This window comes from Felis catus, chromosome B1, assembly GCF_018350175.1.
Source record: "Felis catus isolate Fca126 chromosome B1, F.catus_Fca126_mat1.0, whole genome shotgun sequence".
NCBI classification, from domain to species: Eukaryota; Metazoa; Chordata; class Mammalia; order Carnivora; family Felidae; genus Felis; species Felis catus.
Window position 1 is genome coordinate 76,707,361 of NC_058371.1, and position 27,036 is coordinate 76,734,396.

At 32.9% G+C, this 27,036-nt stretch overlaps 1 protein-coding gene across 7 annotated transcripts in view; it reads left to right on the top strand.

Moving 5' to 3' along the window:
• LRBA (LPS responsive beige-like anchor protein) overlaps positions 1-27,036 on the top strand; it is a 775,946-nt gene that overhangs the window by 362,154 nt on the left and 386,756 nt on the right. For all 7 annotated transcript variants that reach the window (XM_023252764.2, XM_045056857.1, XM_023252765.2 and 4 more), the window contains one exon: positions 25,928-26,094. In XM_023252764.2, the coding sequence (XP_023108532.2) occupies positions 25,928-26,094 (167 nt within the window). The remainder of the gene's footprint in view (positions 1-25,927; positions 26,095-27,036) is intronic.

Here is a 27,036-nt window from a genome sequence, read left to right on the forward strand (position 1 = left end):
TTCTAATACTATACCTTTTATTTTTTGAGTGTTTTTTTTCCTTTTTGTTATAAAATGCTGGCTTAGAATATAGATAGGAAATACATTTCATTGTAAGAACTATTATTTAAATTATACTGTTGATCTTTTTTGAGAATGTATTTCCCATTGTATTTTCTAAAATGTTTTATTAAAAGCTATTTAAAGGTTAAATAGTTGAAATAGCATTTGTGATATAGTTAATAGTGTCTGATTAATAGTATTCTTTTACTTGAACTCAAACTGTTAGAGATAACTATATAAAATTGAAACCTCAGGTAATTTACCCGTTCTATATGTAGATACTATTTTCTTTGTATTTAAGAGTGATTAATTAAGTCTTATTGTTTAAGTCATGGAAACCATTTCAGCTTACTTTGTAACATAACTGTAGACCATATATTTGTCTCATGATTTCTTCCATCAAGCATGAAGAAGTGAATTATTGAAAAGATAAAAATAAATTTGTTTGCTTTCTGTCAGAGTTCATATCCACAGCCAACCTTGATAGAAGACCAGAATGATTTAGACAAGTTTGCTTTGGAGATTCATAACATATGCTTGCTGGACAGAATTGAGTTATCTCTGCTCTGGAGAGTAAGTTATTGTAGCAGGAGCTGACAGAGATGAAGATAACTGAGGGAAATTCAATTACCTTTTAGTGTTTTCTTTCTAATAGGATTCTTAATGTGAAAAAGATCCTTAGATGATGTGCCTCTGTTACTTGTGAGATCTGCCTTGATATCGGTTTCCAGAATACCATGAACTTTCAGTCGCAGGCCTTCAATAAGTATGAAATAGCAGCTCACTGTTAAAGAGTAGTTTTGATTGAAACATCTTATTTTTACTTAATGTCATTGGTGATCTTCATAATCATTGACTACCTTCTGTAGTGTCCTTTAACAAAGTGCATATTATTTTGTATGATGTTATTATTTAATATGTTGGGAGTTTCACCACCCCCCCCCCCCAACTGACCTTTTAGTGAGTATGTTGTAGCTTCTCGGGGTTGATATATTGATATCTTTCTGTCTAATTATCATAGACTGAGACTTGGCAACTTGTTTAAATGCTGTTAGAATTCTCAAGCTTCCATTTTCACTTTGTTCTGTCATCCTGCCAGCCCTTTTGCTTGAATGGTGTTTTTATTTTTTCACCCCATGACACTTTCAGTGTCTTGCAGCATGACTTCTCTCCTTTTCATCTCCAGTCCTAGAACAGATATATTAAAAATGTTCTTTTGCATATCATTAATGATCTAATTATGCTATCCACTGGCTCTTTTTCAGTTTTCATCTCTCTCTTAATCTCTGTGTCATTTGACATTGATGACCAACCCTTTTATCTTCAAATTCATCTTTTGTTGGAATTTTCTTACCTGGTACTTTTCTGATCACCACCTTCTTCTTTTTTTAAAAAATTTAAAAATGTTTCTATTTATTTTTGAGAAAGACAGAGACAGAACATGAGTCATGGAGGGCGAGAGAGAGAGGGAGACACAGAATCCAGGCTCCAGGCTCCAAGTTGTCAGCACAGAGCCTGACATGGGGCTTGAACTTGCGAACCACAAGATCATGACCTGAGCTGAAGTTGGACACTTAACTGACTGAGCCACCCAGGTGCCCCATCTACTTTTTACTTCTCATGGTTTTCCTTCTATTTTATTTTTCTATTTCTTATTCTTATTCCAAAAATGTAGGTCTTTTACAAGAGTACCTCTTGGAAGTTTTAGCTTTTTTACTCTTTTAGCAACCTTGTATAATGTCAGCATTATCCAAAACCTCTATAGAGAAGATATTATTTTTAAATTAAAAATTTTTTTGTTTGATATCTGTTATAGATAATTTAAAATGAAAAAAAATAATGAGAAGGCATGATGAAAAGTCTCTCTCTAACCACCTTCTCATCCTTAAGGAAACCATTGCTAGTTTCTTGTGAATCCTGAGTTTCTTCATGCACATGAATATAAATAGGAATATATGTGCTTCTCACCTTTCCTTGTACAAATGCTAGCATATATATAATGTTCTATATTTTGTATTTTGAACTTACTATTTTGGGAGCTCTTTTTCACTATCAGCATCATATGTCTGTTTCCTAACAGTGTGTTATGAAACTTTTAGACTTTTGTTATTTTCATAGATTATCTGTAGTGGTTTCTAGTTTCAATTTTTATTTCTTCATGATGTTTTAATACATTTCTGCTTTTTATGAGTAAGATTGATTATTTTTTTAGCCATATGTCTCTCTTTTTCTGAGAACATACTGTTTGCCTATTCTGTTGGATTGTTTTTCTTTTCTTACTGATTTGTAGAAGTACTATGTATATTAAGGAATCATCTCTCTGCGTGGCAAATATTTTTACCAGTTTGTTGACTTACATATGGTGGATTTTTTTTGTTCTGCAGAAGTTTTTAAAACAATGATTCTGTTGTTGGATTTATGAATATTTCCTTTTATGATTTCTGAATTTTTTGATTGGTGGTTGAAAAGGTCTACCATGTATAGATTAAAAAGCAATTTCTTTGTTTCTTTTAGTATTTGTACAGTTTTATTGTTTTACATTAAATATTTTATTTGTAACTTAGAATAAATGTGATGTGTATCTGAATTTATTTTTTAAAGTTTGTTTATTTATTTTGAGAGAGAGAGAATGAGATACGAGCTGAGGAGGAGCAGAAAGAGAAGGAGAGAGAATCCCAAGCAGGCTTCTTGCTGTCAGTGTGAAGCTGATGTAGGGCTCAATCTCACAAACCATGAGATGGCCAAAGATGGTCACGACCATGGCCAGAATCAAGAGTCAGATGCTTAATCAACTGAGCCACCCAGGAACCCCTGACTTAATTTATTTTATGTGACAACATAGTTTTCCCTGTACCATCTACTATGCAGTCCATATATTTTTCTGTTTTGAGATTGCCACTGTTACCATATATTAAGTGCTTATATACTTTTAGGTCTCTATTTTTTCCTTCTTGCTCTGTCTGTGATTTTATGTATTGCTATCAAACTTTTTTAATTGTTGAGGCTTTACAATGTATTTTATTTTTTTAATTTTAAAAAATTTTTCATTTATTGTTTATTTATTTTTCCTAATATGAAATTTATTGTCAAATTGGTTTCCATACAACACCCAGTGCTCATCCCAAAAGGTGCCCTCCTCAATACCCATCACCCACCCTCCTCTCCCTCCCACCCCCCATCAACCCTCAGTTTGTTCTCAGTTTTTAGGAGTCTCTTATGTTTTGGCTCCCTCCCTCTCTAACCTGTTTCTTTTTTTTCCTTCCCCTCCCCCATGGGTTTCTGTTAAGTTTCTCAGGATCCACATAAGAGTGAAAACATATGTATTTGTCCTTCTCTGTACACCCTCACGCCAGTCAGAGTGGCTAAAATGAACAAATCAGGAGACTATAGATGTTGGCGAGGATGTGGAAAAATGGGAACCCTCTTGCACTGTTGGTGGGAATGCAAACTGGTGCAGCCACTCTAGAAAACCGTGTGGAGGTTTCTCAAAAAATTAAAAATAGATCTACCCTATGACCCAGTAATAATGAGCAGAGGAGGGGTAGAGAGAGAGGGAGACACAGAATCTGAAGCAGGCTCCAGGCTCTGAGCTGTTAGCTCAGAGCCTGACATGAGACTCAAACCCACGATACGTGAGATCATGACTTGAGCTGAAGTTGGATGCTTAACTGACCGAGCCACCCAGGCGCCCCCATAGAGAGAGAATCTTAAGAAGGCTCCAAGCCCAGTGGAGAGACCAGTATGCAGCCTGATGTGAGGCTTGGTCCCACGACCGTGGAAACATGACCTGAGCCAAAGTCGAGTCTGATGCTCAACCGACTGAGTCACCCAGTCACCCCTTATAGTGTGTAGGGCCATGCTTCTTCTTGTGTCAATGACTTTCAAAATTTGTTTACAATCGCTATGACTAGTCTTATTTATCTGACATTAGATTCACCTTGTGTGGTTCATAAAATTATTTTCATTTGATTTTCTTTGGATTTCAGGTATGCAGTCATATTTTTTTTGCAGATATTGATAGTTTTTCCATCTTATTTCCAACTTTCATTCTTCTAATTGCTTTTTCTTACATAACTGAATTGGCTTATTCAGCTTTTATTGAATAATCATAGTGATTCGTTGCCAGATTGTTTGCTACTATTTTATTTTGTATTTAAGCATTCTACTCTCTCTGAGTCGTGTTTTTTTGTTGTTGTTTTTGTTTTGTTTGTTTTTAGACTCTACATATCTATAATCCAGGTAACCCCAAATCTTTTTTTACCAGTTACCTTAGTTTATTAAGAAAATAAAAACAACAAAAAAGTGTCTTTTAAAAGTAGAATTCAAGTACATCCTGGAAGGTTAACTGGGGAAACCCTGATTTAACTCAAAAAAATTGCACTGGAAAATACATTTGGCAAAAAAAAAGTGGGGAGGGTGCAGAGAATGGAAGAAACAATGTAATAGTAGTATAAAGTAAAAAAAACAACATTACTCTGTATCTTTCCCCTTACCATGCCTCCCAGGATAATAATTTAGCATGTAACATTTTAGACTTTTTACTGTAAATGTATCCTCTATATGCATTTTATGTATATTTCTCATATATATTATATATATGTTATATATATTATATATATATTTCTTATATATAATATTTATATAAATTTATATATATATTTACATATATTTATATATATTTATATATGTATATATATTTATATATATTTATATTTAAGTTTATTTATTTTGAGAGAGAGAGAGCATGAGCAAGGGAAGGCCAGAGAAAGTGAATGTCAAGCAGGCTCTGTGCTACCAATGCAGAGCCCCATATGGGAGCTCAATCCCATGAGCTGAGAGACCATGACATGAGCTGAGATCAAGGTCAGGTGCTCAACTAACTGAGCTACCCATGCACCTCAATTTCATGTATAATGTGTATTTAAGCAAAAAATAGAATTTTTATATGTGAGTTGTTATTTTGAGTCAATACTTCTTACGTTTTTGTTTGGCTATGGACCCTTTTGAGAATCTGACCTTGAGAAATTCAAACAAATATACCATAAAACTAAAAAAAAAATTTTTTAATGTTTATTTTTGAGAGAGAGAGAGAGAGAATATGAGTGGGAGAGGGGCAGAAAGAGAGGGAGATACAGAATCTGGAGCAGGCTCCAAGCTCTGAGCTGTCAGCAGAGCCTGATGTGGGCCTCGAACCCACCAATTGTGAGATCATAATATCATGACCCGAACTGAAGTCGGATGTCCAACCAACTGAGCCACCCAGGCACCCTGTATACCATAAAATTTTATATGTATTTTTGGGAGTTTACAGATTCTGGGTTGAGAATGTCTTTTTTTTTTTTTAAGTTTATTTATTTTTGAGAGAGAGAGAGCAAGGGAGGAGTAGAGAGAGAGGGGAGAGAGAGAATCCCAAACAGTCTCCACAGTGTTAGCGCGGAAACTGTTGCGGGGCTTGACCTCATGAACCATGAGATCATGACCTGAACCAGAATCAAGAGTTGGACGTTTAACTGATGGAGTCACCCAGGCATTCCTGAGAATGTCTTGTATAAGGGTCTCTCTGGTTTGCATACATCACTTCTCTTATAGCACTCATATAATGGAGATAGAGGCTGTGCTTTCACTACTATTTTTCTTTGATGTACATACTACATTTTTAAATTATGGATTATGTTTTCTTCTCAGATACCTTGTGGGTGTTGCTTATATCCATTAAAATTTTTAAAAATTATTTGTGTCTCCTGAGAGAAACAAATATTAGACATTGACTCCTGTATAAAGGCTTGTTTCTTATTTTAGTTCAATACCTAGTATAGGCTTGGAATATGGGAAGCATTCAGTAAGGAATTGGTACATGAATGAAAGTATCACCTACTATATGATAGGATATAAGGTTTAATTTAACCTTTAATGAAGGTTTCATAGTCAGCTAGCGATATTTAGGATTCAGTCTTTTCATGTGAGATCCTTGATTCTTTCAGATTTTAATAAGATACTCTATTCCCATTCTAGTAGAAGCATGACAAAAAGTAGCAATTATGTTCTTTTGTATTGCTCATTAGATTTCCACTGTTTTCCCCCCCAGTTTTTGAGCTATGGTTGTCAAATAAATATGTATATATCAAGGTGCACAACACTTACGGTTTGATATGTGTACACATTTAAATGATTACTACAATCAAGTAAATTAACATTTTCATCACCTCACATAGTTAACAATTTTTGTGTGTGGTGAGAAAACTTAAGATTTGAAGTTTATAATATATTCTTATTAACTATAGTCGCCATGCCATACATTGGGTATCTTGAGCTTACTCATCTCATAACTTAAACTTTATAGTCTTTCATCAGTATCTTTCTTTTCCCCTCACCTCTTAGCTTTTGGTTTTTAGTTTGATGTGGTTTCACTTGTTTGTTTTTGGTTTGTTACCTGTCCTTTTCGTGTTAAATGTAAAAAAAGGGTTGCCAAGATCAGTGTCAAAAAGCTTTTCCCCTGTGTTTTCTTCAAGGAGTGTTATGGTTTCAGGTTTCACGTATAAATAATTCATTTTGAGTTGATTTTTATGTATGCGTAAGGTAAGAGTCCCAATTTCATTCTTTTGCATGTGGATATTCAACTTGTCAGTGCTTTCATCAGTAGCATGTGATACATAAAGTCAGAGAATTTAATTCCCTATAGTTATTATTTACTGAACTTGTAGTATGGTTATTGTTATATAGATCTTATACAATACTTAAATTTTCCTAGGAAAATTTAAGAATTGCTTTTTGAATTAATAACTAAAAACCCTCTACATATCCTGTGATCCACTCTCCTTTTGCTAAAGAATTCTTTATTTTTTAGGTTTTATGTTATGAGACTTACGGTATTAATTTAAAATATTTAATTATATATGAAGTCTAAAACTAATACTACAATCTGCAGTGTATGATAGAAAACAAAGATTTGGGATTTGTCAGAGCTAGGATTCAGTTCTGGTTCTGCCACTAATTAACTATGTTGTATTGGACCAGATACTTAAATTCTTTGTAATGGGGGTCCTTAAAGGTCATTAGATCTAACCCTATATCTGGTGCTTATAACTTATTTGGTCCAGCCCTTAGTTACTAGTATTAGTTATTGGTTATTAGATTATTAATCTTGAAATTTTTCTTCATTCACTTAATTGAAAATTTACAATTGATCCTTAACATGGGTTTGAACAATGTGGGTCCACTTAAATGTGGATTTTTTTCAGTAAATATAGTACAATTTTATATATGTATTTCTCTTCCTTATGATATTCTTTACATTTTCTCCAGCTCACTTTATTATAAACCTATAGTTTATAAAACATAACATTTAAAATATATGTTAATTGAGGGTTTCTATTATCGATAAGGCTTCCAGTCAAAAGCAGTCTATCAGTGGTTAAATTTGGGGGGAGTCAGAAGTTATGTGTGGGTTTTTGATTGCACAGGGGCTCAGCCCCTCTAACCCTTGTGTTGTTCAAGGGCCAGCTGTATTTATTTAATTGAATTATATTTGACGTATTAATTTCAGGTGTGTAAGATAGTGATTCAAAATTTATACACATTATGAAATGATCACCATGATAAGTGTAGTTACCATACAAAGTTATTACAATATTATTGACTATATTTCCTGTGCTGTATTTTACATTTTCATGAATTATTTATTTTATAACTGGAAGTTTGTACTTGTTTTTTTTTAACATTTATTTATTTCTGAGAGACAGAGGCAGAGCATGAGCAGGTGAGGGGGAGAGAGAGAGAAAGAGACACAGAATCCGAAGCAAGTACCAGGCTGTGAGCTATTTGTTAGCACAGAGCCTGATGCAGGGCTCAGACTCACAAACTGTGAGACCATGACCTCAGCCAAAGTCGGACGCCCAACTGACTGAGCCACCCAGGCGCCCCATGGAAGTTTGTACTTCTTAGTTCCCTTCACCACCCATCCTCTACCCATTCCCCTTTAGCAGTCATCAGTTTGTTTTCTATATTTGTGAGTATGTTTGTTTTGTTTGTTTGTTTGTTTTCTTCATTTGTTTTGTTTTTTTGAATGCCACATAAAATGTAATTAAATAGTATTTGTCTTTTTCTGTTTGACTTTTTTCACTTAGTATAATACCCTCTAGGTCCATCTGTGTTGTCACAGATAACAAGATTTCATTCTTTTTTTATGATTCAATACTATTCCACTGTGTGTGTATGCGCGTGTGTGTGCATGCATGTTTGCACACGTGCATGTATCATCTTTATCCATTTATCTATTGATGAACACTTAAGTTGCTATTATATCTTGATTATTATAAATAATGCTACAAAAAATATATCTTTTCAAATTAGTGTCTTTGTTTTCTTCATGTAAATATCCAGATGTGGAATTACTGAATCATGTGGTATTTCTATTTTTAATTTTTTTGAGGAATCTTCATACTGTTCAGTGGCTGTACCAATTTATGTTCCCACCACAGTGCGTAGGAGTTCCCTTTTCTCCACATTCTCACCAACATTTGTTATTTTTTTCTTTTTGATACTAGCCATTCTGACTGGTGTGAGAGAATATCTCATTGTGGTTTTGACTTATATTTTTCTAATGATTAATGATGTTGAGCATCTTTTTTATGGGCCTCTTGGCTGTCTATGTATGTCTTCTTTGGAAAAATGTGTATTCAGGTACTCTGCCCAGTTATAAATTGAATTGTTTATTTTTGGGGGGTTAAGTTGTTTGGGTTATTTGTATATTTTGGATATTAACCTGTTATCGGACATCATTTGCAAATATCTTCTCCCATTGAGTAGGTTACCTTTTTTGTTTTTTGATGGCTTCCTTTTCAGTGAAAAGCTTATTTTGATATATCCCTAATATATTTATTTTTGCTTTTTTATGATTTTAGGTCTCACATGTATTTGGTCTTTAGTCTATTTTATTTGTCTGTATGATGTAAGAAAGTGGTCTAGTTTCATTTTTTTGCATGTAGTTGTCCATTTTTCCCAAAACCATGTATTGAAGAAAAAACATTTTTTTCTTTTTGTATATTCATGCCTCCTTCATCATAGATTAACTGACAATGTAAACATGGGTTCATTTTCTGGTCTTTCTATTGTGTTTCATTGATCTATATCTCTGCCTTTGTGTCAGTACCATCTAGTTTTGGTTGATACAGTTTTGCAGAATACTTTGAAATCTGGGATTGTGATACCTCCAGCTTTGATCCTTTTTTTCTAGATTCCTCTGGCTATTCAGGGTCTTTTTTAGTTGTGTACAAATCTAAGTGTATTTGTTCTAGTTCTGTGAAAAATGCTATAAGTATTTTAATAAGGATTACATTGAATCTGTAGATTCCTTTGGGTAGTATGGACATTTAACATTACTACTTCCAATCCATGAACATGGTATATCTTCCCATTTGTTTGTGTCATTTTTTCCTTCATTTTTATAGAAGATTTTTGAAACTAAATCTTGAATCTGTATTCTTTCTATTTATTTTGCTCTTTTATAGTGAGTCAATATATTTATTACCAGGTGAATGTAAAATTGGTAGAATACAAAATAAGTCAGATCTATTTAATAATTTAATTACAATTTTTTTTAATGTTCCTGGATTGAATTCCCCATTTTGTCTTTCATTTAGTGGTTGAAATGCAGTGTAAATGAAATACTGTGATACTGTTTTTTTTTCTAACTTTTAAAGTAAACTTGTAATTATGAGTCAACGTGGAGTATTTTTAATTCAGTCTCCTATTTATGCTTTCATATTTGTCATCTTTATTCTTCTTCCTCTTTTAATTTTATGCTTCTTTTTTTCTCCCCTTAAACTTTTGGCTTTCATTTGACAACCTCTTTTCTTAAAAAGTAAGTGGGAGACTGATGGTCAAAATTAAAGATAACTGTATTGAATCTAAGAATGATATCATTCTCTTTCCTATGATGAGTCTGCATTGATGATTAATGCACCCTGTTGTCTTGCACATTTCTTTCTTGATGTACACTTTACATGATTAGTTTTTTTCACTTTGTGAAGAGATGACTGATTAATATATCTTGAGTCATGATAGCTTAATTGCAAAGCATTAGAATGGCATTTCTCATCTCAGATGTGGTCTTTACATGCATTATGGTTTTGAACATCTTTCTAAATCCCTTTTATATATATATTTTCATCAGTAGCACCAGAACAGGGAAATAGTAATCTTGACAATATATATTTTTTTAATTGTAGCTTTTGTAATTGTTACTTTCTTTACCTTAGAAAAAAATTTTGATAAGTAATTGTGAAAGTAATAAAATACTAGTGTAATTAACTAAAGGAATATTCTCGTCCTTTTACATGTCTAAATCACTATATTGTATCACCCAGCCGATAAGACCATAGTGCTGACTTTCCACTGAGATAACCTAGTGCCTTAATCTTGGCTCTGTCATTTACTAGCTATGTGAGCTGAGGCACCATTGCCTTATCTTAAAATCAGGATAGTAATGGTGCCTGACTATAGTAATTTTGTGATAAGTACATGGGATTTGATCAATGTAAAGTGCCTATTACCTTAAACTCATATTAAGTGTTCAACAACACAGCTAGTGTTGTCAGTATCAAAGGGAGAACATTCTTCTGTTGTGTGTAATCTCTGGGAATATCCAAGAAATGCTTACATGTACCACAGTTCATCTGGAACTCTCACCTCTGCCATAGGGCCTTGATCCAGACTACAGCTGTGTTAGAGTCCTGATGGTTACCTCTTTATAATTATACAAGCGGCTCTTCTAGGAAGTAGGTGTTGTTTCTTTTTTCTTGGTCAGTGCATGAACACAGATTTTTCCTTTTCTCATTTATAGGCTTAGCAATGATAGGAGAGTATTGCAGTGAAGAAAAGAAAAATAAATCTCAGTAGTGGATATTGTATTTCCTGGAATTCACAGGCTGTGCTTCTGCCTAGGATGTTTTCTGTTGACCCTTTCTTGATCTGTTTCTCCAGGCTTGTCCCTTTGCCATCTTTCAAGGGGCTAAGTCAGCTCTTCCACATCGAGAGATCCAGACCATATTCCTTCTTCTTATAGTACAGGCCCACCTGCCTCCATTCTTGGAGAGAAGAGAATGTTGGTAGTCTTCATTCTAAATTCTCTTTTCTTTCCTCAGGTTGATTGACAATGTGACTATCATATTCATTAAGGGAAAATTCCCACCCCAATTTACTATATATGTTTTAGTATATGTTCTTTACTTGAACTATGCAGTCATATTTCTTAGTGTATTTCCAGAGTCTCGTGTATTCAGTCTGGAATGCACTATTTTTAGAGATCTTTCCAATATGTGATTTAACATGTCTCACTTTCTATTTCAGCTTCTTGATAAGGGCCAGATTGAATAGCTGGGGTCACATTTTCTGTTCTCAGTTTCCTTCCTTCCTTCCTTCCTTCCTTCCTTCCTTCCTTCCTTCCTTCCTTCCTTCCTTCCTTTTTTAAAATTATGTTTATTATTTATTTATTTTAAATTTAAATTTATTTTAAATTTATATGTTGGTTAACATATAGTGTAATAATGATTTCAGGAATAGATTTTAGTGATTCATCACTTACATATAACACCCAGTGCTCATTCCAACAAGTATCCTCCTTAATGCCCCTCGCCCATTGAGCCCATACTCTCACCCAATACCCCACCAGCAACCCTTAGTCTATTCTCTGTATTTAAGAGTCTCTTATGGTTTGTCTCACTCTCTGTTTTTATATTATTTTTGCTTCTCTTCCCTAATGATCATCTGTTTTGTATCTTAAATTCCACATATGAGTGAAATCATATGATACTTGTCTTTCTTTGACTGACTTATTTCACTTAGCATAATACACTCTGGTTCCATCTACATTGTTGCATATGGCAAAATTTCATTCTTTTTGATTGCTGAGTAATATTCCATTGCGTGTGTGTATCTTCATCCATTCATCAGTCAATGGACATTTGGACTCTTTCCATATTTTGGCTTTTGTCGATAGTGTTGTTATAAACATAGGGTGAATGTACCCCTTTGAATCAGCACTCCTGTATCCTTTGGATAAATACCTATTAGTGCAATTGCTAGGTCGTACGGTGGTTCTATTTTTAATTTTTTTGCTGCTCTCAGTTTTCTATGGGAAAGTTTTGCTCAGACTATATCCATACCTATACAGGGCATATGTATACACACATTATTTTTAAACATCATACCTTTCAGAATCACTTGTGAAAGTAAAAGTGCTGTCATTGTTGGGGCAAAGGAAGACCATTTAAGCCAATATTTCTGCCTTGCATTGAAGATTGTAAGTGATCCTTCTCTAGCTTTAAAAAACAGAGGTATATTGCTGGGCACTCCACTAAATGTGGGAAGCTAGAAAAAACAAAGGCTACAGCATAGGTAAGATTGAACTCATACTTATGAGCAGCACTTATCAAATTAAATCCAAAATGAAAAATATTTTTTCTTTGTATCTTCCAGTATATTCTAATCATGCAAAATATATTATTGATAGAAGGCTATACTTCTTAATACTATTGAAAAATCTCTTGTAAGAAAAGATTTGAATAGATTTTTTTATGAATATATGTAGTCTTTGTTTAAACTTTTAGTTTACCATATGTCCTGATTGTCTTAACAGTTGACTAAATTATGTGTTAGTGTAAAAATTGCCTTTTCCTAATGAATTTTAAAATAGAGAAGAAAGTAAGCTAACTTAAAGTCTTCATAGTGTATTTCATACACATCACTTAAAAATTCTCACATGAAATTAGAATTTTGTCTTCTGTTATTTCTGGTTTATTAGTGTGCAAAGTAAAGTTCCAAATATAAAATGAGTTATTTTATCATAGAAAGGAAGATGGCAGTACTTGAGTTGATAAAATAGATCCCTTCTATTTATCTGTTGGACTAGTCCTGCTTAAATATGGTCTGCTGAGCAAATTGTTTATAACAAGTCCACAAAGAGGTAAGTACAGAAATTAAATGAATATTTAGAAACTTTTATAGCTTGAATGTCTGGCAATGTCAGAATACTTTTTAAAGCATCATTTTCTTAAAGTAAAAATAAAAACTGTTTCTTTATTACAGATAGTTTGAGAACAGTTTCTAAAAAACAGTTCATATTCAGTTGTGTCATTTTGAATTAGTCTATGTTAACAATACGTTTGAGTAAGAATTGAGGAACTTGTAGCAATATAGCAGTATTCTGTTGATACAAATATAGTTAAGTATATGTTGAATGATATATATAAACTTTTGAGTAATAATTTTCTTTGGAAAGAAATAAGTAAAAACACATAGGCACCCAAGGTCTTTTAGGGTACGTAGACCTAATTCTAACATGGAATGGGGGATCTGTCCCCCACGCCCACACAACACCAAGCAATTCTCAGATATGAGGGTGTGTAGGAACTCAGATCTGACATGACACTGTGTATCCAAAATTAGCATCACATTCCACAGGTTAAGGGTTCAGTTATGCAAGACTGCTTCTCACTCTCCACTTCAGATGCCCAGCCCCAGGCTGTTACCTGTGCTTCTAACAAACTGGCTACATATTGGAGGTTCTAAATACTTCCCTTTTAGTTTCAATTAATTTGCTAGAGCTGTTTGCAGAACTCAGGGAAACACGTATATATACCAGATTATTAAAGGATATGATAAAGAGTATGAATCAACAGCCAGATGAAGAGGTATATAGAGTGAGCCCCTGAACAAAGGAACGTTCGCTCTTGGGGAGGTTGGGGCTTGACTTGATGACATGGGGAAACCATCTGGTTCCCCAAACCAGAAGCTCTCCAAAAGAGACCAAAGAGCTGTCCTTTTGGGTTTTTATGGAGGCTTCATTTTATAGTCATGTTTGACTAAGTTATTAGCCATTGGCTGATTTAACCTCTGTTCCCTCTCCACTTCCAGAAAGTCAGAGGAGAGGTGGGAACAGAAAATTGCCAACACTTTAACCACATGGTTGGTCCTTCTCAGAATCAGCCCCCAACCTGTGGGGGCGAGGGGTGGGCCCAGTAGTCACCTCATTAATGTAACAAAAGACACCTTTATAACCCTCAACACTTAAGAAATACCAGGGGTTTCGAGAGTTATAAGCCAGGAACTATGGGTAAAGACCAATTATATATTGTGGTCTTCTGAATGACCACATATACGTGACTTATAAATCACAATATTGCACAAGAAAATATAAACAGGTGTCTATTGGGAGATTTAAGAAGAGAGGGCTGTGTGAATTACATGTCTTATTTCGTTACTCTTTTTAAAAAGGTGTTTATTTGAGCTGTTCTCTTTTTTGCCTTTTTATTTTGCTGTATTTTATTTTTTCTATCTTAAGTAAGTCTTTCCTTCTTGGTGAATAGTTATGTAGCCTTTAAGTTCTGTTTGAAACTCTCTCAGATTCGGGATATTCTTTCTTGCTTGCTCCTCCCAAATACACCATATGTATCTCTCTTAGCAGTTTTCTCATATTGTGTTTATTTTTAATCTCCTGTTTCTCAGATATACTGAGATGGTGGAAGAAAGGGACTGTTGGCTTGTTCATTTCATGACTATCATTTCATATTAACTATCATGAAACTTGTTCATTTCATGACTAAGCCTACAATAAATGTTAGATGTTACTTACTATATGCCTGGAAAGTTCTAATTGTTTCATTTCTATTCTTATCTGATCCTTCCAAAAAACATATCATGTTATATCCTTTTTTTATATGAGGAAACTGAGGCACAGAGGTTTAAATAATTTGCCTAAGCATGAATGTGTCACATCCAAGATTTAAATTCAAGTATTTGGCTGTAAAGTCTGTTCTAAACCACAGTGTTAATTATGGTTTAATCACTTTTTTTTATCTCTTTGGTTTTCATGCTTCTTCATAAAATACTTAAAATTGAAATTTAAATGTAAGACTTACATATTTGCAGTAGTGTATGTATTTGATCATATTAACCTAATACAAGTAAGAAACTCTAGTTTTGTGTTCTTAAAAAATCTGGTTAGGTAGTTATGTTGAGTTAAAAGATGATAGGATTTGCTTAAGATCATCTAGCTCTTGTGCAGATTAGCAAAAAGCAAAGGTTAAGACATTGAAATTTCTTGATTTTCTCCATGTTTATGTGTGTGTATGTATGTGTGTACAATTATATACTTTTTTGTAATGATATATTTCTCATAATATGACTTTTAAAAACACAATGATTGAGTTTAACCCTATCTGTTTAAATTCCAAGGTAATTTTATTGACCACAGGTAATAATCACATTTTACTTTATTTACTTACGGGTATATGATGTCTGCAGGCTTTATATGAAATCAGTTTGTTTAAGTTAATATTTAGCATAATGAAAGTTGCAAGACAAGTTACAAATACTGTGTAAAAGCATTTTAGTATAAGTTTTTTAATCAAAAGTCTAAAGTAAAAACACCTTTATTAATCTCCAAATTATTTTAAAATATTGTTTGAAGACTAGAGTTTGTAGAGATAAAAACCCAACACATTTTGTCCAGTCCATTAAAACAATAAGAAATAGAAGAGATACTTTGATAAGTGATCTGCCTGTTTTAACCTTGAATGCTATTATCGGGGGGATGATGCTATATCTGTTTCATTGGCTTAGGCTTTTTCATGCTGAGAGAAATCAATACTTTGAGGCGTTGGATGACAGAGGAATCGCTTCAGAATTAAAGGGGGCTGTCACACATTGTCATTGGTTGACTTTCGTTTTCTGTTGAGGTTGTTAAGCTTTCATTTTTCTAAGTCTTTTTCAGGAGTCTTTGTAAGATTTCTGTGGTTAACTTTTTATTTTTTATTTTTTTAACTATTAGACTTTAAATCTGAGTTAAGGGATCAAGAACAAAGACATCCAAAAGTCAAATATTGAAAAGCTTCTTTAGTTGTCCCTTAGGTGATTTTCTTTTTAAATGTTTTCCCATGAGATAAGTAATTTATAGTGTAAGAGATTTTGAGATAAATTGGGAATTAAGGTAGTGCATTTAAAGGTGTTTACCAGAAGGTATGTTTAATTAACTAAAAATGTAATACTCTGTGTGTAGCTGAAAGAAAAAAGGTAGAACTATATCTCCTAGCATGGAATGATTTATAGTTTGATTCCAGTTATATGGGAACTATATATTACTGTTAATAGTAATAACCCCTATAGAAAACAACTAGCCAGCCTGGGAGGAGGTAGAAGGCTGAACTTTCTTTTTATTTCACATGTCATTACTTTTTTGTTTTTAAAAGCAAGTATATGTTTCTTAAAAAAAAGTTTAAAATATAAAACTTGTAAAACCAATATAGTTCAAGTGCTTATTTAATACTAAAGCCTTATATAATATTTTTAAGATTTTAGCCTTGAACTTTTTAACTGGGATTTATTTTTATTTCATGATAAGATGCAGACTTAATGAAAATTTGCTTAATAATCTATTTCTCATAAAACATACTGAAACAACTCTAGAAACAGTGTGCACTTAACATTATTCATTTACCTCCTTTTCTTGACTAAAAGAAAGTGCTTGGGAGAAGCCCTTTATGTTTATCCAGTCAATTCCTTTTTGCCCCATTGAGCTAAATATTGTTCTGATTTTATGGAATGACTTATTTGCTTTTGTTTTTACTTTCCAAACTTAAGTATATGTCTTTTAGTATTGTAATTTCTTCAGCAGTTTTTGAACTTTATATGAATGGAATCATGAAGCATGTGTTTCGATGTAGCATTATTGAACATTTTTTGTGAAATTGAATGTTATATTTTTCCTATGTCATTTTCAATGCTGTATGGTATACCATTACATGAATAGACGATTAGTTTTTCATAATCTCTTCTACTCTTTTAATTAGGTTTCCAGTTTTTAACTATCGTGATAGTTTTAATAGTTTTACAAGTCTTTTGGTGTAAATACTTATGCATTTCTGTAGGTTAGACTTACTTGACTGTAAAGTATTTATGGTTTCAATTTTAATAGATATTGCCATAGTATCTTGCAAAAGTGTGTATCACTACCAATATCAGTGCATAGCTGTTCCCACACTCCGCATTGTCATCAAAAATTGATCAGTACTTTTTGTCTTAGTATTCTAGTGGTGTTCTGGTAACTTCATTGTTTTTTATTTGGATTTCATTTATGAATGAAGCTATGTATCTTTTCTCCTTGTTATATATTTATTTTTTAAAAAAGTATTTTTGTGTACGTGTTTGTCTCTTACCCAGTTTCTTATTGGTTATATGTTTTTTCTTTATTGATTTGTAGAGGGTATTTACCTATTTGATATATGAGCAGATTTTTTTGGATATATTTGAACTACTTTCTTCCCTGTCAGTAGTACCCTATTCACTTTTTTAAAACGTGTGAAATAAATTTTATTGAAGTATAGTTTATATATAATGAAACACATCCATTTTAGGTATATAATTTAATGAGTTTTGACTAGTGTATACACTTGTGGAACTGTCATAGTCAAGTAACAGAAAGTTTCTGTCATCTCTGAGAATTCCCCCGTGATTCATTTTGGTCAGTTCCTCTTTACGTATATACACGCAACCCCTGGCAACTGCTCATCTGGTTTTTGCTATTATAGATAGTTTTGTATACTATATAATTTCATATAAATGGAATTATATAGTAGGTACTCTAATGGATTCTAGTGGATTCTTCTGGTCAGCATGTAGTTTTTGGTACTCATCCATATTATTATGTATATCACTCATTTGTTTCTTTTTATTACTGAGTAGTATTACTTTATCTATTCAGGTTTAGATGGATATTGGGTTACCTCTAATGTTTGGCTTTTATGAAATGCACTAGGGGCATTTTCATGCAATATAGTTTTGTGAAAATATGTTCTTCTTTATGTTGAGGAAATACCTAGGAGTGGAATTGCTAGGTGCTGTTCTGAGTATATTTTTAAATTTGCAAGAAACTGCCAAACTATTTTCTAAAGTAGTTTTTACTTTACTGGATTAGTGGATTTTACAGTCTAACCAGCTAGGTAGGTACAAGAGTTCTACTTGCTCCATAGATCCTTGCCAATATTTGACATTGCCGGGCTTTTAAATTTTATCCCTTCTATTGCATATCTAGTGATAGCTTATTGTGGTTTTTATTTGAGTTTCCCTGTTGATTAAGCATCTTCTCATGACTTATTAGTCGTTTGTATATCTTTTGTGAGGTGTCTGTTCAAATCCTTTGCCTATAATTTTATTTTTTTCCTTTTTTAATTTAATTTAATTTAATTTTTTTTTTTTACTTGAAACAACAAACATTTATTATTTCTCATGATTCCTCCTTTTTTTTACAACTTAAACTTTAGTTACTTAACCTATCGTGCTGTGTTGGTTTCCTGAGTAGAATTCAGTGATTCATCGCTTATGTACAACACCCAGTGCTTCTCACAACACATGCCCTCCTTAGTACCTATCACCTATCTAGGCCATTTCCTACCCACCCTCTGTCAACCTGTAAGGGTCTCTTGTGGTTTATTTCCCTCTCTTCTCTTCACCCCCTCATTCCCATACGTTCATCTGTCTTGTTTCTTAAATTCCACGTAAGACTTTCTTTGTCTTTCTTCAATTCCACATATGACATACTTGTCTTTCTTTGATTGACTTATTTCGCTTAGCATAATACATTCTAGCTCCATCCATGTCATTGCAAATGTTTTTGTCCATTACTTTAAGTTGGTTTGTTTGCCTTTTTGAGTTGTAAGAGTTTTTCATTTATCTTGTAAGAAAATTGATTGCTAGTTGTATGTATGGTGAATATTTTGTCCCAGTTTGTGGCTTATCTTTTCATTTTCTAAATGGTACCTTTTAAAGAGAAGAGTTTATAAATTTTGGTAAAGTTTAATATATTAGTTTCTTTATAGTTATGATTTTCTTTTATAGTTCCTTTTATGTCTAAAAATGTCACTGTAAGAATTTTCTGCCTACCCCAGGGTCATAAGATTTTCTGCTATGTTTTCTTCTAGAGAAGTGTTATAATTTTTGTATCTAGATCTTTGATTCATTTTGAATTAAACATTTTGTTTATAGTATTAAGGGAAGACAAGTTTCTTTGTTTTGTGAGTGGCTGGATGTTCTAACACCAATTGTTCAAAAGATATTCTTTCTTAATTTAACAAGATAAACTCTTAATTTCACATTTTATAGCATTATTTAAATCATGTAAATTCTGCAGGTTTTTTTTGTTATGTAAAACTGTTTTGTTATTGTTTTCTTTTCATATATTTTATTTTTTTAAGTTTATTTATTTTGAGAAAGAGAGTGAGGGCGCATATGCGAGCTCTGGAGGGGCAGAATGAGAGAGAAAGAGAAAGAGAGAGAGAGAGAGAGAGAGAGAGAGAGAGAGACAGAGAGAGAGATGAATCCCAAACAGGCTGTAAACTGTCAGCCTAGAACCTGATGTAGGGCTGCATCTCAGGAACTCTGAGATCATGAGCTGATCTGAAATCAAGAGTAGGATGCTCAACTGACTGAGCCAACCAGGCACCTTGTTCATATGTTTTAGAATCAGCTTGTCAATAACCATAAGAAAAGCTGCTTAATTTTTAATTAAGATTGTGTTGAATCCATAAAATCAATTTGAAGAGAGTAGGTATTTTGACAGTTAGAGGTTTTAAAATCTACTCAACATTGTCTATTTTTCCACTTAGTTTTCTTTAATTTCTATTAGCAGTGTTTTATAGTTTTCATTGTCTAGCTTTGTATGTTTTTAAGTTTATTTTATATTTTAATGCTTTTGTTAATATTATTATTTTCATTTTCCAGTTGGGTATTGCCATTATGTAGACCTTATATATCAATATATTGACCTTGTATCTAAGAATCTTGTCAGCTTTACTTACAAGTTTTAGTGTTTTTTCCCAGAACCTTTAGGATTATTACATACATGAACATATCTACAAATACTGTTGGTTACTCCTTTTTCAAACTGTGTTTTTATTTCTTCTTTTAATCTGTCATTTGAACTGGTTTGAACCCTGTTACAATATTGAGTGGAAGTCATGAGAGAGAGGACATACTTGTTTTATCCCCAGTTTTAGTTGAATGATATTCATAGATGTGCTTCCTAAGGTTTAGAAAATCTCTTTCTGTTCCTAGTTTGTGGAGTGTCGTTTTGTTTTTTTTAATCATGAAATGGTTCTGAATGTTGTAAAATGCTTCAAAAAAAAAACTGGTGTGATATGTTTTTCTTCTTTTTTTGTTATATGGTGAATTATACTGATTGATATTCAGATATTAAATCAGTCTTCCATTTCATGGTTAAACTCTTCATCATGGTGTGTATACTTAATTTTATGTATAGCTGAATGCTAATGTTTTATTATGGATTTTGTGTTTATTTACACAAATTAGATTAGTTTTTTTTGTTTTCTATTCCCATATTGTAAAGTTAATCTCAGTATATTGCTTAGCTTCTATCATGTGAAAAGTGTTTAAGGTTTGTATTATTTCTTCCTTAAATATTTAAAATTTTATAATATAACATTTAAAGCTGTACATTTTCATTTAAATTCGGCCTTATCTAATTATCACAAATTTTTCTAATTTTCCTGGTGATTTTATCTTTGATCCATAAGTTATTTGGAATTGAACTATTTAATTTTCAATTATTTTGGAACTTTTTACATTTTTTTTCAGGCTGTATATTCTGCTAAAAATCAAAAGGACCTCTATCTGCATTTCTCTCTCTGAGTAACTTCCTCTTCTCTAGTCATTTATCCTTCATATTTCTATCTTACCTTCTCAATAGACATCTTTAACCTTGTTTCACATATAAAAGCTATAGGAGAAATAGGTTTCCTAACTCTTGAAAATGTCTTAAAAACAGATATTTGGGGAATAGTATAAGATGCAAGTGTATGTGGCATAAGGATTCATAAGCAGGCATGTTGAAGGGTAATATACCACACTGATGAATTATAGAAGGCCACAAGGCCTTAGCTAGTAAAATTTGGTCCTAATTGTTCATTAGTTTAGACAATTATGTACTTTTTAAAGAGTAGGGTATATATGTGTGCAAAACCAAAATAAATTCTTGAAGTAATTCTGGGACTGTTTGTAAGAGAGCAATTAAAAGATTATTTCAAGAACTGAGTTGTGAACTTACAAAGATCTGTCTTAGGACAGTGGTAAGAGTGATAAGTGGTAAGAAGTAAATGAGTTTTGCTGAAATGGGATGAAGAGATATGAAGAAAGGGAAATTGAGAAGTCACAGATGAGAGAAGTATAGTAGCATGTTTTGGGATAAAGATGGTAATTGCAGTGTTGTACATTTTGAATTTTAGGTGCTTATTGGATAATTGGAGACTATCTTGCATTTAGAAATGTGGGCTCAGAGTTCAGGAAAATAGCTCAGGCAGATATGAAAAATTTGAAATGTGGCTCTCAATAGATAATAGGAGATGATGTGGGAGTGAATGATATTGCCAAAGGACATTTGGCAAAGCCTTAAGGAAATGCCAGAATTTCATAATGAGAAATAATAAAGGAAAAAGTTTGACCATCAGGAAGGAAGCGATAACAGGAGGATACTAGAGGAATCTGCTTCATTTTAAGTTTATTGCTCCCTGAGCTTTCATACAAAGGACAATAGTGAAGTTAGGTAGAGATGTAGCATCTGGAAGGAAAGACTGAATGTGATACTGTTTTTATGTTTTCATTTACATTTAAAGAGCTAAAATAGTTGCCTGAATTATAAATGGCCAGTCTAAATTGTTTCTGTCTTCAGTTATTGTTTTATCTTTTCCCTGCAATTAAATTAATTTCTTTTAAGAAGTAGGTTTATTTGTCTTATATTTATTTATTCTACAGTAATAAGTCTTACATTTCTTTAGCAATAATCAAATATATTTGAACTATCATTTCCCAGGATGCTTACTTCTTTTCTTTTTAGATTCAGATATTTTTGTTTAGGTTCAGATATTTTTCTGGTTATTGTTGTGATGTCATATTACCCAGTTTATGTGTTGCTTAAAAATGGGAAAACTGAAAAGTTGGTGTAAAGTAAAACTGAGTGAAAGTATTAGACCTGGCTGTTGATTTTATTGACAGGACAGTAGGGTTTCTTGGTGTACCTCCGCTCAGTCTCCAACCACAAGCACATATACATTCACAAATATATACTCCAGCAGTAAGTAATATGTATTTGATCTTGAAGCAAATATTCCTCATCTGTTCTTCACTGTGAATGATATACCATACAAAGAATATATTATTGGTTTCTAATAAGAACGTGTTCAAATTACATCTTAAAGATTTTTTAAAAATAGATATAAGTTCATTATATCTTTAGAAAACATTCTTGTTTGGTTTCCTTTTATCATGTTTTAAGGTCAGAATGTGACTCTAATGTTCCACAATGAGACAGAGATTGATAATCGGGAAAGAATAGCCCTTTAATGTGATTTATATCTATAGATTTTATGTCAGATATGAAAAGTTGCTGTTTAAATTGTAAAGGAGGATCCATTAAAGAACACTTTAAACCATTTTACTATTTAGCTTACCTTAGACTCTTATGTTTAGAATTATGCCTTTCCAAGCACAGTCTAATAACTTACCAAATGTTTACAAATAAATTTGCTAAAATTAAATTATTCTAATATTAATAACAGAAAAAAGAAGCCATTCAAAAAATTTTTTTGCTGTTTTTGGTACTGTTTAATATTACTGTATATGGTGTTGAGGGGAGTATTAAAGCCAATAATTTTCTAATTTTCATCATTAATTTCCTCTTATCAGGTGAGGTTAGGGCAGATTTATGGATATAGTGTTGAATGTTGAAGATATAAAAATCTTCAAATGTTTACCATTTTGTCTTTTTGATTTTAGTGTATGGTTGAGTTAGATATGAAGTAACCTATAGCATGCTGCCTGGTTCTTTAATCTATCTCTGAAAATAACACATAGCAGTTGATATTTTTGTTGCAATGGAATAATACCCTAGTTATCTTCACTTAAACTGCTGCTTCTTCGAGTATTTCTTAATCGTATTTTTTTATTTTCCCAAATCATATTTTTGACAAATTGAATTGTCTTATGGTTTGACTCAGTGTTTTTTGATATGTGCAATATGATATTTTCCTTTAATTTCTTATAAATTATTCTAGTTGCTAACATGATTTGTTTTCTCCACATCAGTGTTTAAGTAAAATAAATAATTTGCTTTTGCCAGTGTACAAAAAATACGAGGTTGCCTCAAATCTTCTAGTTGTCCAATTCTTAGAGCTAGTATAATCCCTTCATTTTGCAGGTGAGGACAATTAGACCTGAAGAAGCAAAACAAATTAGTTGCCCAAGACTGATAGGAGATACTTCCAAGGATGATACTTCAATCTGGTTTTTACTTTGCTTTTCCATCTCATGTTTATTTGTGTGTGTGTGTGCGTGTGTGTGTGTGTGTGTGTAATACATATTCATATATGTTCTCAAACCCTTCCATTTTCTATCTTCCTTCATAGCAGTTTGGATGTTCCTCTAATTACTTTTGGTATATGTTACTATTAAAAATAATTTTTAGAGGCACCTTTATAGCTCAGTTGGTTGAGCATCTAACTCTTGATTTCAGTTCAGGTCATGATAACAGGGTTGTGGGATTGAGCCCCATGATGGGCTCCTCACTGAGCATGTAGCCTGCATAAGATTCTCTCTCTCTCTCTCTCTCTCTCTCTCTCTCTCTCTGCCCCTATCCCCTGCTCGGGCACACAGTCTCTCCCTCCCTCCCTCTCTCTAAATACAAAAAGTAAACACATAAAAATTTTAAAAAATCAGTTTTTAGCTTTAGTAATTTAATGTCAGTAATATACTTTTATTACCACTTCCCTCCTACCAATCTGAAGGGAATGGGGATTCTCCCAGGCAAAGGCTATCAAGATAATGCAACTTTGATCCCCATTGGCTAGTGCTTTGCATAGACTAAGAAATATTTGATTCCTTAGTCATATACATAAACACCCTATCAGTTGGGTTGTTTTTGATGTTATGAATGGAAAACCTAATTCATACTGGCCAATGAATAAAGAGGAGTTTATAGAGTCTCATAAAAAGTTTAAAAGAAAAAGTCTCAGCAGAAAGTCTAAAGATAGGCTAGTTTTTGACTCAGAAGTTCATGATTCTCTTTGGAATAAGCTCTATGTTTCTGTAATTCTCATACCTCTGCTCACTTTGGGTTTTGGCTGTATCCCCAAGCTAGCCTTCTTCATGGTATAGAGAGAGCTTTCAACACTCCTGGAATTAAGGTACTTCCGTATTTTACACCCTAACAAGAAGGAAAGAAATTTCCAACAAAAGTTTTGACCATCTTAATGCATCAGTTAGGTTGAGTGCCTTCCCTGAGCTAGTTTGTCATTGTGGGTGTAATGATTACCCAAACTGGTTTAGGATAGTTAGTGCCCTCTCTTTTTATTGGGGCAGTGCTAGGGGGTAGTGTGTGGCAACAATCTACTTGAACCAGAATACAGTAGAAAGGCAGGAAATCACAATGTGTATCATACACATAAACTAGTAATATGTGTTCCAACATCAAATTTTTATAACTTCCCATTGGTTATGTATATATGTGCTTGTATATGAGAACTTGTATTTGGAAGTTAAGAGGAGGAGCCCAGTAGGTTCTGTGAATAGAATTAAAGATAAAGTTTACATTAATCTTTGCTTTCCTGTTTTTAGCAATATATTAACTAGTCAGTATAATAATAACACCAGGAGAATTATTTCAGAAGAAATAATTGTCTTAAAACTTAGTGATTATACTGTATCTGGTTATTGCTAATGAATCCTAACATTTTTTGGTAAAATTGATGATATCAAAGACAGGACTTTTCAAACTTTAATATATAAAAATCACCTTGGGTTCTCATTAAGATTTGGATTCTGATTTAGTAGGTGTGGACTAGGCCTATAATTCTGCATTTTTTATAAGTTCCTGGGTGGTTCCAGTACTGCTGATTCATTTTGCATAGCTACGGTTTAAAAGAGCAAACTTTTTGTCATCTTGTAAGGTTGTTGAGAATTAGCCTGGTTTACTATTGCAAGCCACCAGTGTCTGTTTTCTGGACCTCTGTGGTGGCCTCATGACTGGTCTCTCTTCTTAACTTTTCTTCTGCTGTAATCCACTCTTTATTTATTTTTAAATATTTGTTTATTTTTGAGAGAGAGAGAGAGAGAGAGAGAGAGAGAGAGAGAGAGAGAGAAAGAGAGTGCACAAATAGGGCAGGGACAGAGAGAGAGGGAGACACAGAATCTGAAACAGGCTCCAGGTTCCAAGGTGTCAGCACAGAGCCCGATGTGGGGCTCAAACTCATGAACTGTGAGATCAGGCCTGAGCCGAAGTCACTTAACTGACTGAGCCACTTAGGTGCCCCTATAATCTATTCTTTAAATAGACCTATAGAGATCATTTTAATATATATATCAATCACATCACTCTCCAGCTTAAAAATTTCCTCCAGTATCCCACTGCATTAAATTAAAATCTAAACTCCTTAGTGTAGTGACTCAGTACTAAATGGTGCAGCCCCTGCCTGCTTCTCCAAACTCATTTTTTACTCTCCTTCCTCTGAGTCACTTTGCCTGGGTGCTTTGCAGCCCCATTCTTGCTACTTGTAAAGTGGATCCCTGCATCTTCACATGGTTGGTGTCTTCCAGTTATTTAGGTCTCCTTAAAAACAACTTCTGAGTGTATCTTATAAATGACTTCAGAGAAATAAATTCTTGGGGGATTGTTGTACTGGGGTAGTAGATCACTAAATCTCAGTTCAGTTAATGAGGGATATAAAAGTAATTTTAAAGTTTTGGTTGGTTCAGTTCATGTTAGAGGCTATTTTATTCTATGTTGTATGTTCTTATAGTATTAATAGATGTTTATTTTTTCCTATTCAAGTCACTGTGTGCCCAGTATTCTGCAGACAAACGAGAAGATGAGAAGATGTGTGATCATTTGATAAGAGCAGCTAAATATCGAGACCATGTGACAGCAACTCAGCTAATCCAGAAAATTATCAACATTCTCACAGACAAGCATGGAGCCTGGGGAAATTCTGCAGTGAGGTAAAGGGATACCTTTAGGATTTGACCACTGATTTTCTACAGAAGGCCTAGGTTTAGATAAATAACTTTGGATATGATCAAGGCCAGATGACCACAGTAATAATTTAACTTTGTATTTTATCATCTACTATGAATGAGGGGTAGAAGAAAAGGATAGGAGAAAATCAGTATGGGTATAGTTAGGGATCGTTATAGATATTTTACTTCCCTCAATTACTTCTAAAAGAGTATTTGTTCATATACTTATTCTTTTTGAAGTTAACTTTTAACGGAAATAGTTAACGTAAACTGTTTTATTAGCTATACTTATATCTGAATTTGCACAAATACAGTATTTTAAGAAACTATTCCCTGTTTTACATTTTTGAGTTTATAAACACATAAATTTGAAAATATCAGTATGTGTTCTTTTGAACTGCCTTGTAAATTTTAAGACTATGATAATTAAATGCCTTCTTTAAAATTTTATTTACTATATCTTCCTCTTTGTTAGATTCTCAAAGTAAACATGCTGTTATTTTATTTTAAATTTCCAGAAACAAAATAATTAAGTTACCTTCTAAGGCAACTTAGACTAATTATAAAATATGATTTTATTGGAATATTTTATGCTATAAATCTTAAAAACATGTTTGACTCATTTAAGTTTTGTTAATGAAAATGTTCTGTAATTTCCCTTTAGAAAGACATTTTTTTAGCTCCTCATTTTTACATAACTTTTTCTAGAAGACAACAAAAATGAAAATAGTAAATTGTGTATTATGTATAGGTGTAACTAGTTTCCACTTGTGTTTTAAGTAGCTTATGCGTCTAACATCTACATCTAGTTTTAGAAATTTTCCAGTATATAGAAAATAATGTTAATTTTTTCAAGTCAGATTTTAAACTGAGTAGAAAGCTACCTGTTATGGGAAATTTTTGTTTTGAGTACAAGTATGCACC